Source organism: Chiloscyllium plagiosum, unplaced genomic scaffold, assembly GCF_037043375.1.
Source record: "Chiloscyllium plagiosum isolate Xiang-an unplaced genomic scaffold, Cpla_swu_hap1 HiC_scaffold_17, whole genome shotgun sequence".
NCBI classification, from domain to species: Eukaryota; Metazoa; Chordata; class Chondrichthyes; order Orectolobiformes; family Hemiscylliidae; genus Chiloscyllium; species Chiloscyllium plagiosum.
In genome coordinates this window covers 82,437,903-82,450,267 of record NW_028270155.1, presented here as the reverse complement: position 1 = coordinate 82,450,267, position 12,365 = coordinate 82,437,903, and the positions used below count along the sequence as shown (strand labels likewise).

General features: G+C 43.8%; 1 protein-coding gene across 1 annotated transcript; it reads right to left on the bottom strand.

Annotated features, from left to right (window-relative positions):
- Positions 1-8,762: 8,762 nt before the first annotated feature.
- Positions 8,763-9,608, bottom strand: LOC148147453 (putative G protein-coupled receptor 139). Its single transcript, XM_087995634.1, has one exon. The coding sequence runs from the start codon at positions 9,606-9,608 to the stop codon at positions 8,763-8,765; it is 846 nt and encodes a 281-aa protein (XP_087851760.1).
- Positions 9,609-12,365: the final 2,757 nt, after the last annotated feature.

The window sequence follows — 12,365 nt, the reverse complement described above, 5'->3', positions numbered from 1 at the left end:
TGAGGTGTTCTTCCTCAAGGCAATGGGTGGCTAAGTTTTGCCAGTGGAGGAGGCCCAGGACTTGCATGTCATTGGGTAAGTGGGAGGGGGAGTTGAAGAGCTTGGCCACAGGATGGTGGGTTTGTTTAATGCATGAGGGAGGGGTAGGTAAAGGACAGATGTTAGGGGTAGGTTCTTTACTCAGCGAGTCGTGAGTTCATGGAATGCTCTGCCAGTAGCAGTGGTGGACTCTCCCTCATTATGGGCATTTAAGCGGGCATTGGATAGGCATATGGAGGATAGTGGGCTAGTGTAGGTTAGGTGGGCTTGGATCGGCGCAACATCGAGGGCCGAAGGGCCTGTACTGCGCTATATTCTTCTATGTTCTATGTTCTATGTGTCCTGGAGATGTTCTCTAAAGTATTCTGCAAGTTGGCATCCTGTTGCCCCAATGTAGACAAGACCACATCGAGAGCAACGGACATAGTAGATGAGGTGTTTGAATGTGCAGGAAAATCTCTACCAGATGTAGAGATTATGGGCGGCACGGTGGCACAGTGGTTAGCACTGCTGCCTCACAGCACCAGAGACCCGGGTTCAATTCCCGCCTCAGGTGACTGACTGTGTGGAGTTTGCACGTTCTCCCTGTGTCTGCGTGGGTTTCCTCCGGGTGCTCCGGTTTCCTCCCACAGTCCAAAGATGTGCAGGGTCAGGTGAATTGGCCATACTAAATTGTCCATAGTGTTAGGTAAGGGGTAAATGTAGGGGTATGGGTGGGTTTCGCTTCGGCGGTTCGGTGTGGACTTGTTGGGCCAAAGGGCCTGTTTCCACACTGTAATCTAATTTAATCTAATCTAATGTGGAAGGATCCTTTCAGGCCTTAGATGGAGGTGAGGGAGGATCTGTGAGTGCAGGGTTTACTCATCTTGCAGTAGCAAGGGAAGGTGGCAGGAGTGGAGGGTGTGTTAGTGGGGACAGGCACCTAACAAGGGCGTCGCGGATGTAATGGTCTCTGCAGAATGCTGATGGGGTAGGGAGGGATGGATATCTCTCCTGGTGGGGTCTGACTGTAGGAGGTCAAAATGGTGGGGATGATGAGTTGTATCCAGAGGTTGGTGGGGTGGAAAGTAAGGATCAGGGGTGTTCTATCCTTGTTGTGCGTGGAATTAGGGATTTCAAGGGCGGAGATGCAGGACGTGGAGAGGATGCACTGGAGGGTGTTTTTTAACCGTATGAGAGGAGAATTTGCTGTCCTTGAAGTATGAGGCCACCTGGGATGTTCTGGAGTGGAATTTGTCCTCCTGGGGGCAGATGCAGAAGAGGCAGAGGAGTTGGGAGTAAAGAATAGTGTTTTATACAGGAGGTGGGGTCAAAAGATGTGTAGTCCACATAGCTGTGGGAGTCGTTGGTTTGAAGTAGATGTCCGTGTTGAGTCGGTCGCTGAAAATGGAGATGGAAAGGTCCAGGAAGGGGAGGGGCGTGTCTGAGATGTTCCAGGTGTACTTGAAGTAAATGTGTTCGTGAAGGTGATGAACTGTTCAACCTCCTAGTGGGAGCATAAGGTGATGCCGACACAGTCATCAATGCAGTGGAGGGAAAAGTGTGGAATAGTGCCAGTGTAACTGCAGAAGGTGGACTGTTCCACATATCCAGTGAACAGGCAGGCATAGCATTTCTTTCTACCTCTGTCTATCTCCATCTGTACCTTGCTCCAAGCTATGCATTAATGCATTGCTCAAATGTTTCTTGTTCAGATATTTGGCCAAAGGCAGATCCTTGCTAATCATTCACTGCGCTGCAGTCACATGAAGGTGAATTTTGTCTTCCAGTGGACTGAGTGAGGTATCAGAGCCTAAGACTACCTCAGACAGCTTGCTGATCGACCACAATGTTATTCTGTTAACTGCATGTGCATGTAAATACTACAGTAAATGGTCAAGCCCTGGAGAGTGTTGTAGAACAGAGAGATTGAGAGATTCAGGTAAATAAACTATTGAAAGTTGTGCATAGTCCCAAAGTCGTAGAGTCATAGAGATGTACAGCATTGAAACCTTTCGGTCCAACCGGTCCATGTTGACCAGATAGCCCAACCAAATCTAGTCTCACCTGCCAGCACTAGGCCCGTATGCGTCCAAACCCATCCAGATGCCTTTTAAATGTCGTAATTGTACTAGCCTCCACCACTTCCTCTTGCAGCTCATTCCATACACCTACCAACCTCTGCGTGAAACATTGCCCCTCAGGTCTCTTTTATATTTTTCCTCTCTCACCCTGAACCTATGCCCTCTAGATTAGATTAGATTAGATTACTTACAGTGTGGAAACAGGCCCTTCGGCCCAACAAGTCCACACCGCCCCACCGAAGCGCAACCCACCCATACCCCTACCTTTACCCCTTACCTAACACTACGGGCAATTTAGCATGGCCAATTCACCTGGCCTGCACATCTTTGGACTGTGGGAGGAAACCGGAGCACCCGGAGGAAACCCACGCAGACACGGGGAGAACGTGCAAACTCCACACAGTCAGTCGCCTGAGGCGGGAATTGAACCCGGGTCTCTGAAGTTCTGGACTCCCCCACCCAAGGAAAAGACTTTGTCTATTTATCCTATCCATGCCCTTCATGATTTTATGAACCTCTGCAAGGTCACCCTCAGCCTCCAATTCTCCAAGGAAAACAGCCCTAGTCTATTCCAGTTCTTCCATAGGTCAAATCCTCCAACCCTGGCAACATCCTTCTAAAACCTTTCTGAACCCTTTCAAGTTTCACAACATATTTCCGTTAGGAAGGAGACCAGAATTGCATGGAATATTCCACCTTACCTTCCTGAACGCTGTGAGGAGCAACCAGCTTTTGGAAAAATATGCTTGAGCAGCAAATGATTGGGAGCTGATCTGTTACCATTTGCCTTATTGGTTCAGCACCATCACATGTTTTATTAAATACACTGAAATTTACAATTCCGTGTGTCTCAGTCCTAACACTTCATATTTCAGGCAATCTATAAGTACAGACCATAATAATCAGTGAATAATACTCAGTTTACACAGTATACAAATCTCACACAATTAGTGCCCAGAAGGACACAGTGATGAGTGACAAACATTTACAGAATCTGATAGAAAGTTGAATGCATACAAAAAGACAAAAAGGAAACATGAGCCAATTATCAACATGAGAAAACAAACTGAACCATCATTCGTTAAAAATGATTGCCAACTTTACATGGTCCACTGTGGAGTCACAGAGATATAAAGCACGGACCAAACCTTGCGATTCAACTCATCCATGCTGAATTGGTTTCTTAAATTAATCCAGTCCCATTTTTCAGCACTTGGCCCATTTCCCTCTAAACCTTTCTTATTCATATACTCATTCAGATGCTTTTTGAATGTTGCAATTGTACCAGCCTCCAACATTTCCTTTGACAGCTCATTGCATACACGTACCACCCTCTGCGTGAAAATGTTACCAGTTAGGTCCCTTTTTAATCTTGCCCCTCTCATCTTAAGCTATGCCATCCAGTTTTGGACTCTGCGACCCTGGGGGAAAAGACCTTGACTATTCACCCTATCCATGACCCTCATGATTTTATAAACCTCTACAATGTCACCCCTCAGCCTCTGAAGCGCCAGAGAAAGTAGTCCCATGCCTATACACCCCCTCTCTATAGTTCAAGCCCTGTACACCTGGCAGCAGCCTTGCAAATATTTTCTGAATCCTTTCAAGTTTCACATCTTTCCAATAAGAAGGAAACCAGAATTGAATGCAATTTTCCAAAAGTAACTCAAGCTATTTCCTGTATAGCTGCAGCGTGACTTCCCAACTCCGATACTCAGTGCACTGACCAATAAAGGCAAGTGTACCAAGCACCTTCTTTACCACCCTGTCTACCTGCAACTCCACTTTTAAGGAACTATAATACTGTACTCCAAGGTCTCTTTTGTTCGGTAGCCTCTAAACTGACACAATCAGGAAGATTTTCTTCCCTTCAAACACTGTGTTTAAAATCAGGAAGCAGCAACAAATCTTCAAACATTGACTTGGGAGTCTGTGTGAATTCAAAAGAATGCACCAATGTTTCTGGCTGTTGAGTTGTGAAGACACTAACCATGTTTGCTTAGCGATGAAAGGAGGATGTAACAAGGAGATAAGGCCTCTCTGGATACATTGAGGGGAGAAGAGCTCTTTACAGACTCTGGGGGGAGAAGGACTCTGTACAGACTTTTAGAGGAGAAGGCATCTGAGTAACAGATACGTTGCTGTACCCTGACTAAATTTATCCTGACTTTTCTGAAAAGCAGGAGGGAACGCCATGGAGGCTCTGACCATCATTTCCCAACCGCACTAGTAAGTGGGATTACCTTGGAGGGTGATTGAAACGGAGTGAGTAATTACGGCCATTTAGCCCAACCTCAGAACGGGAGACATTGTATGGAAGGAAAGTACTCATTAGCTTTTCGAAAATAATTAATTAAAGGCAATTCAGCATGAGTTTGTTTGGAGAGTTGTGTCTGATTATTGAGTTTTAAGGAGATAGCAAAAAGGTTGACGCCACTTGCTCTTTCAAGTTTGCTTAATCACAGAATAAGATAATGACAAATCTGCTCCCTGCTGCACTATCCCACACTACCAAAGGTTTGTTCATTCCTTTACTATTCAAAATTGTACTCACTTCCAGTCCACTCTTACTGTTGTTTCAAATACTCTGGCTTCTAAGGATGCACTCTAAGGGGAAAACAATGGCAGCAGCCAGATTAGTGGCGCCATGATTGGCACTGTTGTACAACAGTGAGGTTAAAGGGTAGGCAAGCTGTAGTGAGAGGGTGTCTTATAGTAAGGGGCACAAACAGGTGCTTTTGTGACTACAAGCGAGGCTCTGGGATGATGTGTTGCCTCTTTGGTGCCAAGGTAGAGGATATCTGAGCAGGTACAGGATATTCTGAAAGGTGAGGTGAGAAAGTCAGAGAGTTTGATAGAAAGTTGAAAAGCAGGTCTTCTAGGGTTGTAATTCTTGGGATTGCTTCCTTTGCCATGTGCTAGTGAGGCTACAAAGAGGAATATGATACAGTTGAATATGTGGCTAAAGACCAATTGTAGGAGGAAGGTTTTGGCACGGAATGAGCAAGTGATTCACTAGACACCCAGGAGTTCACTTCCAGCAGCAAAGTGTTTATTGAAATTACATGGTGGGAAGATACCCCCTGAAAATCCAGACGTCTTCGCCAAACATAGTACATACATGTGTGCACATTTGTTACATCCCATCTTTAGTACTTACAAACCAATCCTATAATTCATTAATTATATACATATGTTTCCAACTAAGTGAATCCATGAATGGCGAGAGATGGGCCAGGTCATCCCCTGGCCCTCCCAGGTCTCAGGACGTTTCCCAGACTCCCTTGTCTCCATTCTTGCGGCTTCTCACAATGGACACAAGTACATTTCTTCCCAGACATTCCCCAACTACACCGTGTTAATTGCCAGTTAACTGGATACTTGCCTATCACTTAAGGAGCTTTGAAATTCCTTACTAACCTCATGACAGGAAATACAAAAGAATATTGATGTTTACTTACTGTTATAATAACAATTATAACAAAGTTGTATGGATCCACCTAATGTTAGAATTCTTTACCTAACGAGTTGTGAGCACTTTCTTTCTTACTGTATATACTGGACACCCCATCTTTATTCTTGCGTGCCTTTTAATCTGTCTATTCAACGCACACTCTAATGTCTGCTAGTTTCTGTATCTGTCAGAAGGGGTTCACATATCTGGATTATTAAGATCTGAGAGACATTTGCCAGTGGTATTATCACTGTTATCACTACCACTATGACTATTAAATCAGAGACCCTAGTAATTTTCTGCAGACCAGTTTAAATCCTGCCATGGCGGATGATGGAATTTGAACTCAATTTAAAAAAAATCTGGAATTAGGAGTCTAATAGTGACCATGATGAACCGTTATCAATTGTTGGAAAACCCCATCTGGTTCACTGATGTCCTTCAGAGAAAGAAACTGCCATCCTTTCCTGTTCTAGCCTCCATGTGATACCAGACCCACAGCAATGTGGTTGACACTTAACTGCTTTCTAGGCAGTTAGGCAATAACCAGTGATCCCTATATCGGTTAATGACTTAAAAGAAGGAAGATCAGGCAGGACCAGGTTAATGAACACATGAGGACTGACAGTCTGAAGTGTATTGATTATAATGCAAGGAATATAACTGATAAGGTACATGAGCTTAGAGTCTAGACTAGTATATAGAGCTACAATTGGTAGTCATTAGAAAAACTTGATTGAGAGAAGTTTGGAACTGGCAGCATAACGTTCCAGGTTTTAAATGCTTCAGGCATGATTAAGAAGGAGGTAAAAGAGGTGGGAGACTGGCATTAATGATTAAGCAGAATGTCTCTCAGTAGTAAGAGAGGACATTGTGGAAGGCACATCCAGTGAGGCCATATGGATAGATCTCAGGAATAAGAAAGGTGCAATCACTATGATAGGCTCCCAGTAGGAAGCCAGAGGAAGAGGAACAGGTATGAAAGCACATCAGAGTATTGAGTACAGGAGTTGGGAGGTCATGTTGCGACTGTACAGGGCATTGGTTAGGCCACATTTGGAATATTGCATATAATTCTGGTCTCCTTCCTATCAGAAACCTGTTGTGAAACTTGAAAGGGTCCAGAAAGGATTTACATGGATGTTGCCAGTGTTGGAGTGTTTGAGCTATAGGAGGAGGCTGAATAGGCTGGTGCTGTTTCCCCTGGACCGTTGGGGGCTGAGGGGTGATCTTATAGAGGTATATAAAATCATGAGGGGCATGGAGAGGATGAATAGACAAAGTCTTTTCCCTAGGTGGTGGAGTGCAGAATTAGAGGTTATAGGTTTAGGGTGAGAGGGGAAAGATATAAAAGAGACCTAAGAGGCAGCTTTTTCACTCAGAGGGTGGTACATGTATGGAATGAGTTGCTAGAGGAAGTGGTGGAGGCTAGTACAATGGCATCATTTAAAATGCATCTAGATTGGTGTATGAATGGGAAGGGTTTGGAGGGATGTGGGCCAGGTGTTGGCAGGTGTAACTAGATTGGGTTGGGATATCTGCTCAGCATGGACGAGTTGGACTGAAGGGTCCGTTTCCGTGCAGTACATCTCTATGACTCTACGTAAAAACAACAAGGTTGTTGGGGTGGATAATTTTAACTTCCTCTACATTTACAGACTCCCTCTGTGGCAATGGCTTAGATTGGGCAGAATTTGTTAAGTGCATCCAGGAAGGTTTCTTGAAATAATTTTTAGATCCTCTAACTTGACGTTATATGTGGAAATGAGCCTGGCCAAGTCATCAAAGTGGGAGAGAATTTTGAGAACAGTGATTATAATTCTATAAGTTTGAAAATAGTCATTGATAAGGATAAACCTGGTCTTTGGGTGAAAGTGCTAAACTGGGAGGTGTCTAAGTTTAATAAAATGAGGCAGGAACTGGAGAAACTAGTTTGGTGGTGACTGTTTGAATGTAAATCCACATCTGACATCCTCCTTTTGTATGAAGGAGGCCCAGGACCTGCATGTTCCCAGCGGAGTGGGAGGGGGAGTTGAAGTGTTCGGTCACAGGCGGGTGGATTTGGTTGGTGCGGGTGTCCCGGAGATGTTCTCTGAATGGCTCTAGGAGTAGGCGTCCTGTCTCCGCAATGTAGAGGAGACCACATTGGGAGTAATGGATACGGTGAATGACATGTATGGAAGGGCAGGTGAAACTTTGATGGATGTGGAAGGCTCCTTTGGGGCTTTGGACGGTCCTCCATCGCCACTCCTTTACCAGCCGAAGCTTGGAGGAAGAATGCCTCATTTCCACTTCGGGACCCTCCAACTCCATGGCATCAATGTAGATTTCACCAGTTTCTTCATTTCCTCTCTCCTCACCTCATCCCAGATCCCACCTTTCAACTTGGCACTGCCCTAATGACCTGTCCTACCTGTCCATCTTCCTTCCCACCTATCCGCTCCACACTCCTCTCTGACCTATCACCATGACCTCCACCTCCATCTAGCTATCGTGCTGTCAGCTATCTTCCCCTCAGCCTCACACTCCCTCTCATTTATCTCACCATGCCCTCGGCTAACAGCCTCATTCCTGATGAAATGCTTTTGCCCGAAACGTCGATTCTCCTACTTCTCAGATGCTGCCTGACCTGCTGTACGTTTTCAGCACCACACTCTCGACGGTAATCTCCAACATCTGCGGTCCTCACTTTCACCTAAAAGGTTTTACAGTCATGTTGCAGCAGTATATAACTTTACTTTGGCTACATTTGGAGTATTATGTGTAGTTCTGGTCATCATGCTATAGGAAGCATATTGAAGCTTTGGAGAAGATGCAAAAGAAGTTTACCAGGGGAAGTAGAAGGCAGTATCTATTCCACAGATTGTAGTGGGTGCCTGAAAAGTGTTCCCAGGGGGAGGTGGTAGAATTATTAGCAAAGTTTATTTAGACATTTAGACAGACACATATACTGGCTAGGAATAGAGGGATATGGACCATGTGTAGGCAGATGGGATTAATTTAAAATGGCATCAGAGTTGACCCTTACATGGCAGGCTGAAGGGCTTGTTCCTGTGATTTACTGTTCTATGTTCAAACTGGAATTGCATAAAGAGTTGAACACGGAAATACATGGGAAGCTGCTTTCGACCCATGTTCCAGGCACAACATTGCTTTTCCAAGCTCCAGATCAGTACACAGAGCTGTTAAACTGTGATAGTTCATTGTTAATGAGATGAAGCTACATTTACTGCTGTTGACTGTTTGATAGATCTGACAATCTGAATGAAAGGATATGCCAAAATGATTTTCAACTGTTCTCGAAATTTTCTCTGAGTGACTGTGTAGATGCAGGTGTTTGCACAGGTATTGAGGAACAGGAGTACGTATCCAATAGTACCTGGAGTGGGTGAAATTGGATCCGAATTATGTATGAATGAAATTCGCTGATACAGAAATAATGTAATATAAGTCGCCCATAAAGCAATGAAACTGCCTGAGATAGTGAAAAGTAAAATGATGGACTTTCTGCGTCTGTCCATTTCTGGATCCTTAAATGTCAGCCTGTTGTTATCTTCTTTGAGTCTTCTGCGTGCTTTACTTGCTTTTACAATATGCCTGACAGTCAGAGTGTTCATGAGGAGAATCAGAAGTATTGGGAGGAAAGGAGATAGAAGGCGATGGAGGAGGACATATACTGTCCAAAAGTTTGAAGTGTAATACTCTGGTTTTGTGATGCAAAACCACTGCAAGTTATTGAAGACATACTTAGCTTTGAATTTGAAGAACCAAGGAATGCTTTCCAAACAGCTCAGCACACTCACTGTTCCAATAATCACGGCTGCAGTTTTCTCATGGCAGTATCTGGTTTTCAGCTTCTGGCAGCAAAGAGCCACATATCGATCAATCGTGAAAGTAACCGTCAACCAGACAGAGTTCATCGTGGTGGCAGGAATGAGAGCCATAATCAAACTACAGACAGGAGTGATATCCAGGAAGGAAACAGGGAAATAAATAATAAACCATCTCAGGATCACATCTGTAATGACAACCAGGAGATCTGCAACTGCCATGCCAACCAGGTAATGAGTGACAGTTTTAGAGAGAACACAGTTTCCCCGAGACAGGATTACAATTGCCAGTAGATTACCTGCAAATAAAGAAAGGTGAGAGTTACTGGCTAAGTTTAAATTACAACTTTGGCTGTTTAGCAGGAGAACCTGTAGCTAATCAGGATGGAGGACACCAGAAGAATAACTCGAAATGTATGCACTATCTCAGCTCATTCTTACATAATGAGGATTAAAAATACAGGTAGATATTTTACTTGCTGAATTGATGAATCTCATTAAAGTCAATAGATCTTTGAAGGATTTCAATGGACCTTTGTTTCCCATAATATTTGTTCTTGCTCTGTCGAAGTACCGAATATATAGCAAGGCATTGATAAGGTTCCACACAGTAGGCTATTGCATAAAATACAGAGTTGCAGGATTGAAGGTGATTTAGCGGTTTGGATAAGAAATTGGTGAGCTGAAAGAAGACAGAGGGTGGTGGATGATAGGAAACCTTCATCCTGGAGCTCAGTTACCAGTGGTGTACCACAAGGATCTGTTTTGGGTCATTGCTGTTTGTTATTTGTATAAAAGATCTGGAGGTGGGCGTAGAAGAATGGGTTAGTAAATTTGCGGATGACACTAAAGTAGGCAGATTTGCAGACAGTGCCAAAGGATATTATGAGTTACAGAGGGACAGAGATAAGATGCAGAACTGGGCTGAGAAGTGCCAAATGGAGTTTAATGCGGAAAAGTGTGAGCTAGTTCATTTTGGAAGAAGTAACAGGAATACAGATTACTGGGCTAATAGTAAAATTCTTGGCAGTGTAGATGAACAGAGAGATCTTGGTGTCTAGGTGCATAAATCCCTGAAAGTTTCCACCCAGGTTGATAGGTTTGTTAAGAAGGCATATGGCGTGTTGGTGTTTATTGTTAGAGGGATTGAGTTTCAGAGCCACGAGGTCATGCTTCAGCTGTACAAGGCACTGGTAAGGAAGTACCTGGAGTGTTGAGTACAGTTCTGGTCACCACATTATTAGAAGGATATGGAAGCTTTGGAAAGGGTTCAGAGGAGATTTATACGAGGATGTTGCCTGGTATGGAAGGAAGGTCTTACGAGGAAAGCCTGAGCGAACTATGGCTGTTTTCATTGGAGAGAAAAAGGGTGAGAGAAGACTAAATCGAGACATATAAGATAATCAGAGGATGAGATAGGGTAGATAGTGAGAGCCTTTTTCTCAGATGGTGAAAGCTAACATGAGGGGACATAACTTTAAATTAATGGGTGATAGATTTAGAACAGAAATCAGGAGTAGTTTCTTTACTCAGAGAGTAATAGGGGCTTGGAATGCCATGCCCGCAAGAGCGGGAGACTTGCGGACATTAAGGCCATTTAAATGGGCATTGGATATACATTTGGACAATAATGGAACAGTGTAGGTTGGATGGGCATCAGATTAATTTCACGGGTCAGCGCAACATTGAGGGCCAAAGGGCCTGTACAAAGCTGTAACGTTCTATGTTCTATATGTTACCAGTTACAAATGACATCGCGTGTATCTGAGAAAATAGTAAGCATCTGTCCATACACTTTCTGATCTATTTGCATGGTTGATTGCACCATTGTATCTCCCAATGATTGATCTTTAGGTGATATTGTCAGAGAACAAGGAATTAGTTTCCACATGTGCAATTAGATTAGATTACTTACAGTGTGGAAACAGGCCCTTCGGCCCAACAAGTCCACACCAACCCGCGGAAACGCAACCCACCCATACCCCTACATTTACCCCTTACCTAACACTACGGGAAATTTAGCATGGCCAATTCACCTGACCTGCACATCTTTGGACTGTGGGAGGAAACCGGAGCACCCGGAGGAAACCCACGCAGACACGAGGAGAATGTGCAAACTCCACACAGTCAGTCGCCTGAGGCGGGAATTGAACCCGGGTCTCTGGTGCTGTGAGGCAGCAGTGCTAACCACTGTGCCACCGTGCCGCCCGCAATGTTAATATCTCCACTATTGATAAATTATCTTACCACATATCTGGCATCCCATTATGATAAGGCAGCAATTTGCTCACTTACATGTGGAGAAGGTTGTTCCCATTATTTTTGAGCCTTCCTCCAGTATCAGTTCTCTAGCTGATTGTGCTGTAACTATGCCTGGCAAGAGTGTGAGATTCACCCAATCTGCACCATTGGGCTCACATTTTTCCCTTGTATTAGTTTCTGATTGCCAATTTCTGCTATTAATTGACCTTCTATTCAAAGTCTGTGAGACCATGTGGCTCTATTCCAGTTTCATACAATCAGAGAGATCTATAGAACAGAAAAAATAAACATTGAGTCCACGTCACTCAAAAACAACACTGAATGATTCCAGTCGCATCATCTGTTGCTAAAACCCTCATCCTTGCCCTGGTGAAAACAGAACGTCCTGGAAATGCTGAGCTTGTGCAGAAACATTTCCATGGAGAGAATCCAAGCTAACATTTCATGTTAAATCTGACCCCTGTTCAGAACTGAAGGAAGTTAGAAATGGTATAAGGTTTTTCCTTGAAAAGGTCTGAGAAAATTGAGTCCATTCTGCATTCAACAGCTTTTATTGTGCATCATTCTCATTTTGGGACTACCTGCACTCAGAAATGATCATCTCGACTTTATTTATCATAAGTGAACAAATAGAAATCACCAACATCATTCAAGATCAAAGAGAAACAATTTGTCAATTTCTCACATTATTTAGTTTTGAGACAAATCCTTAGAAGC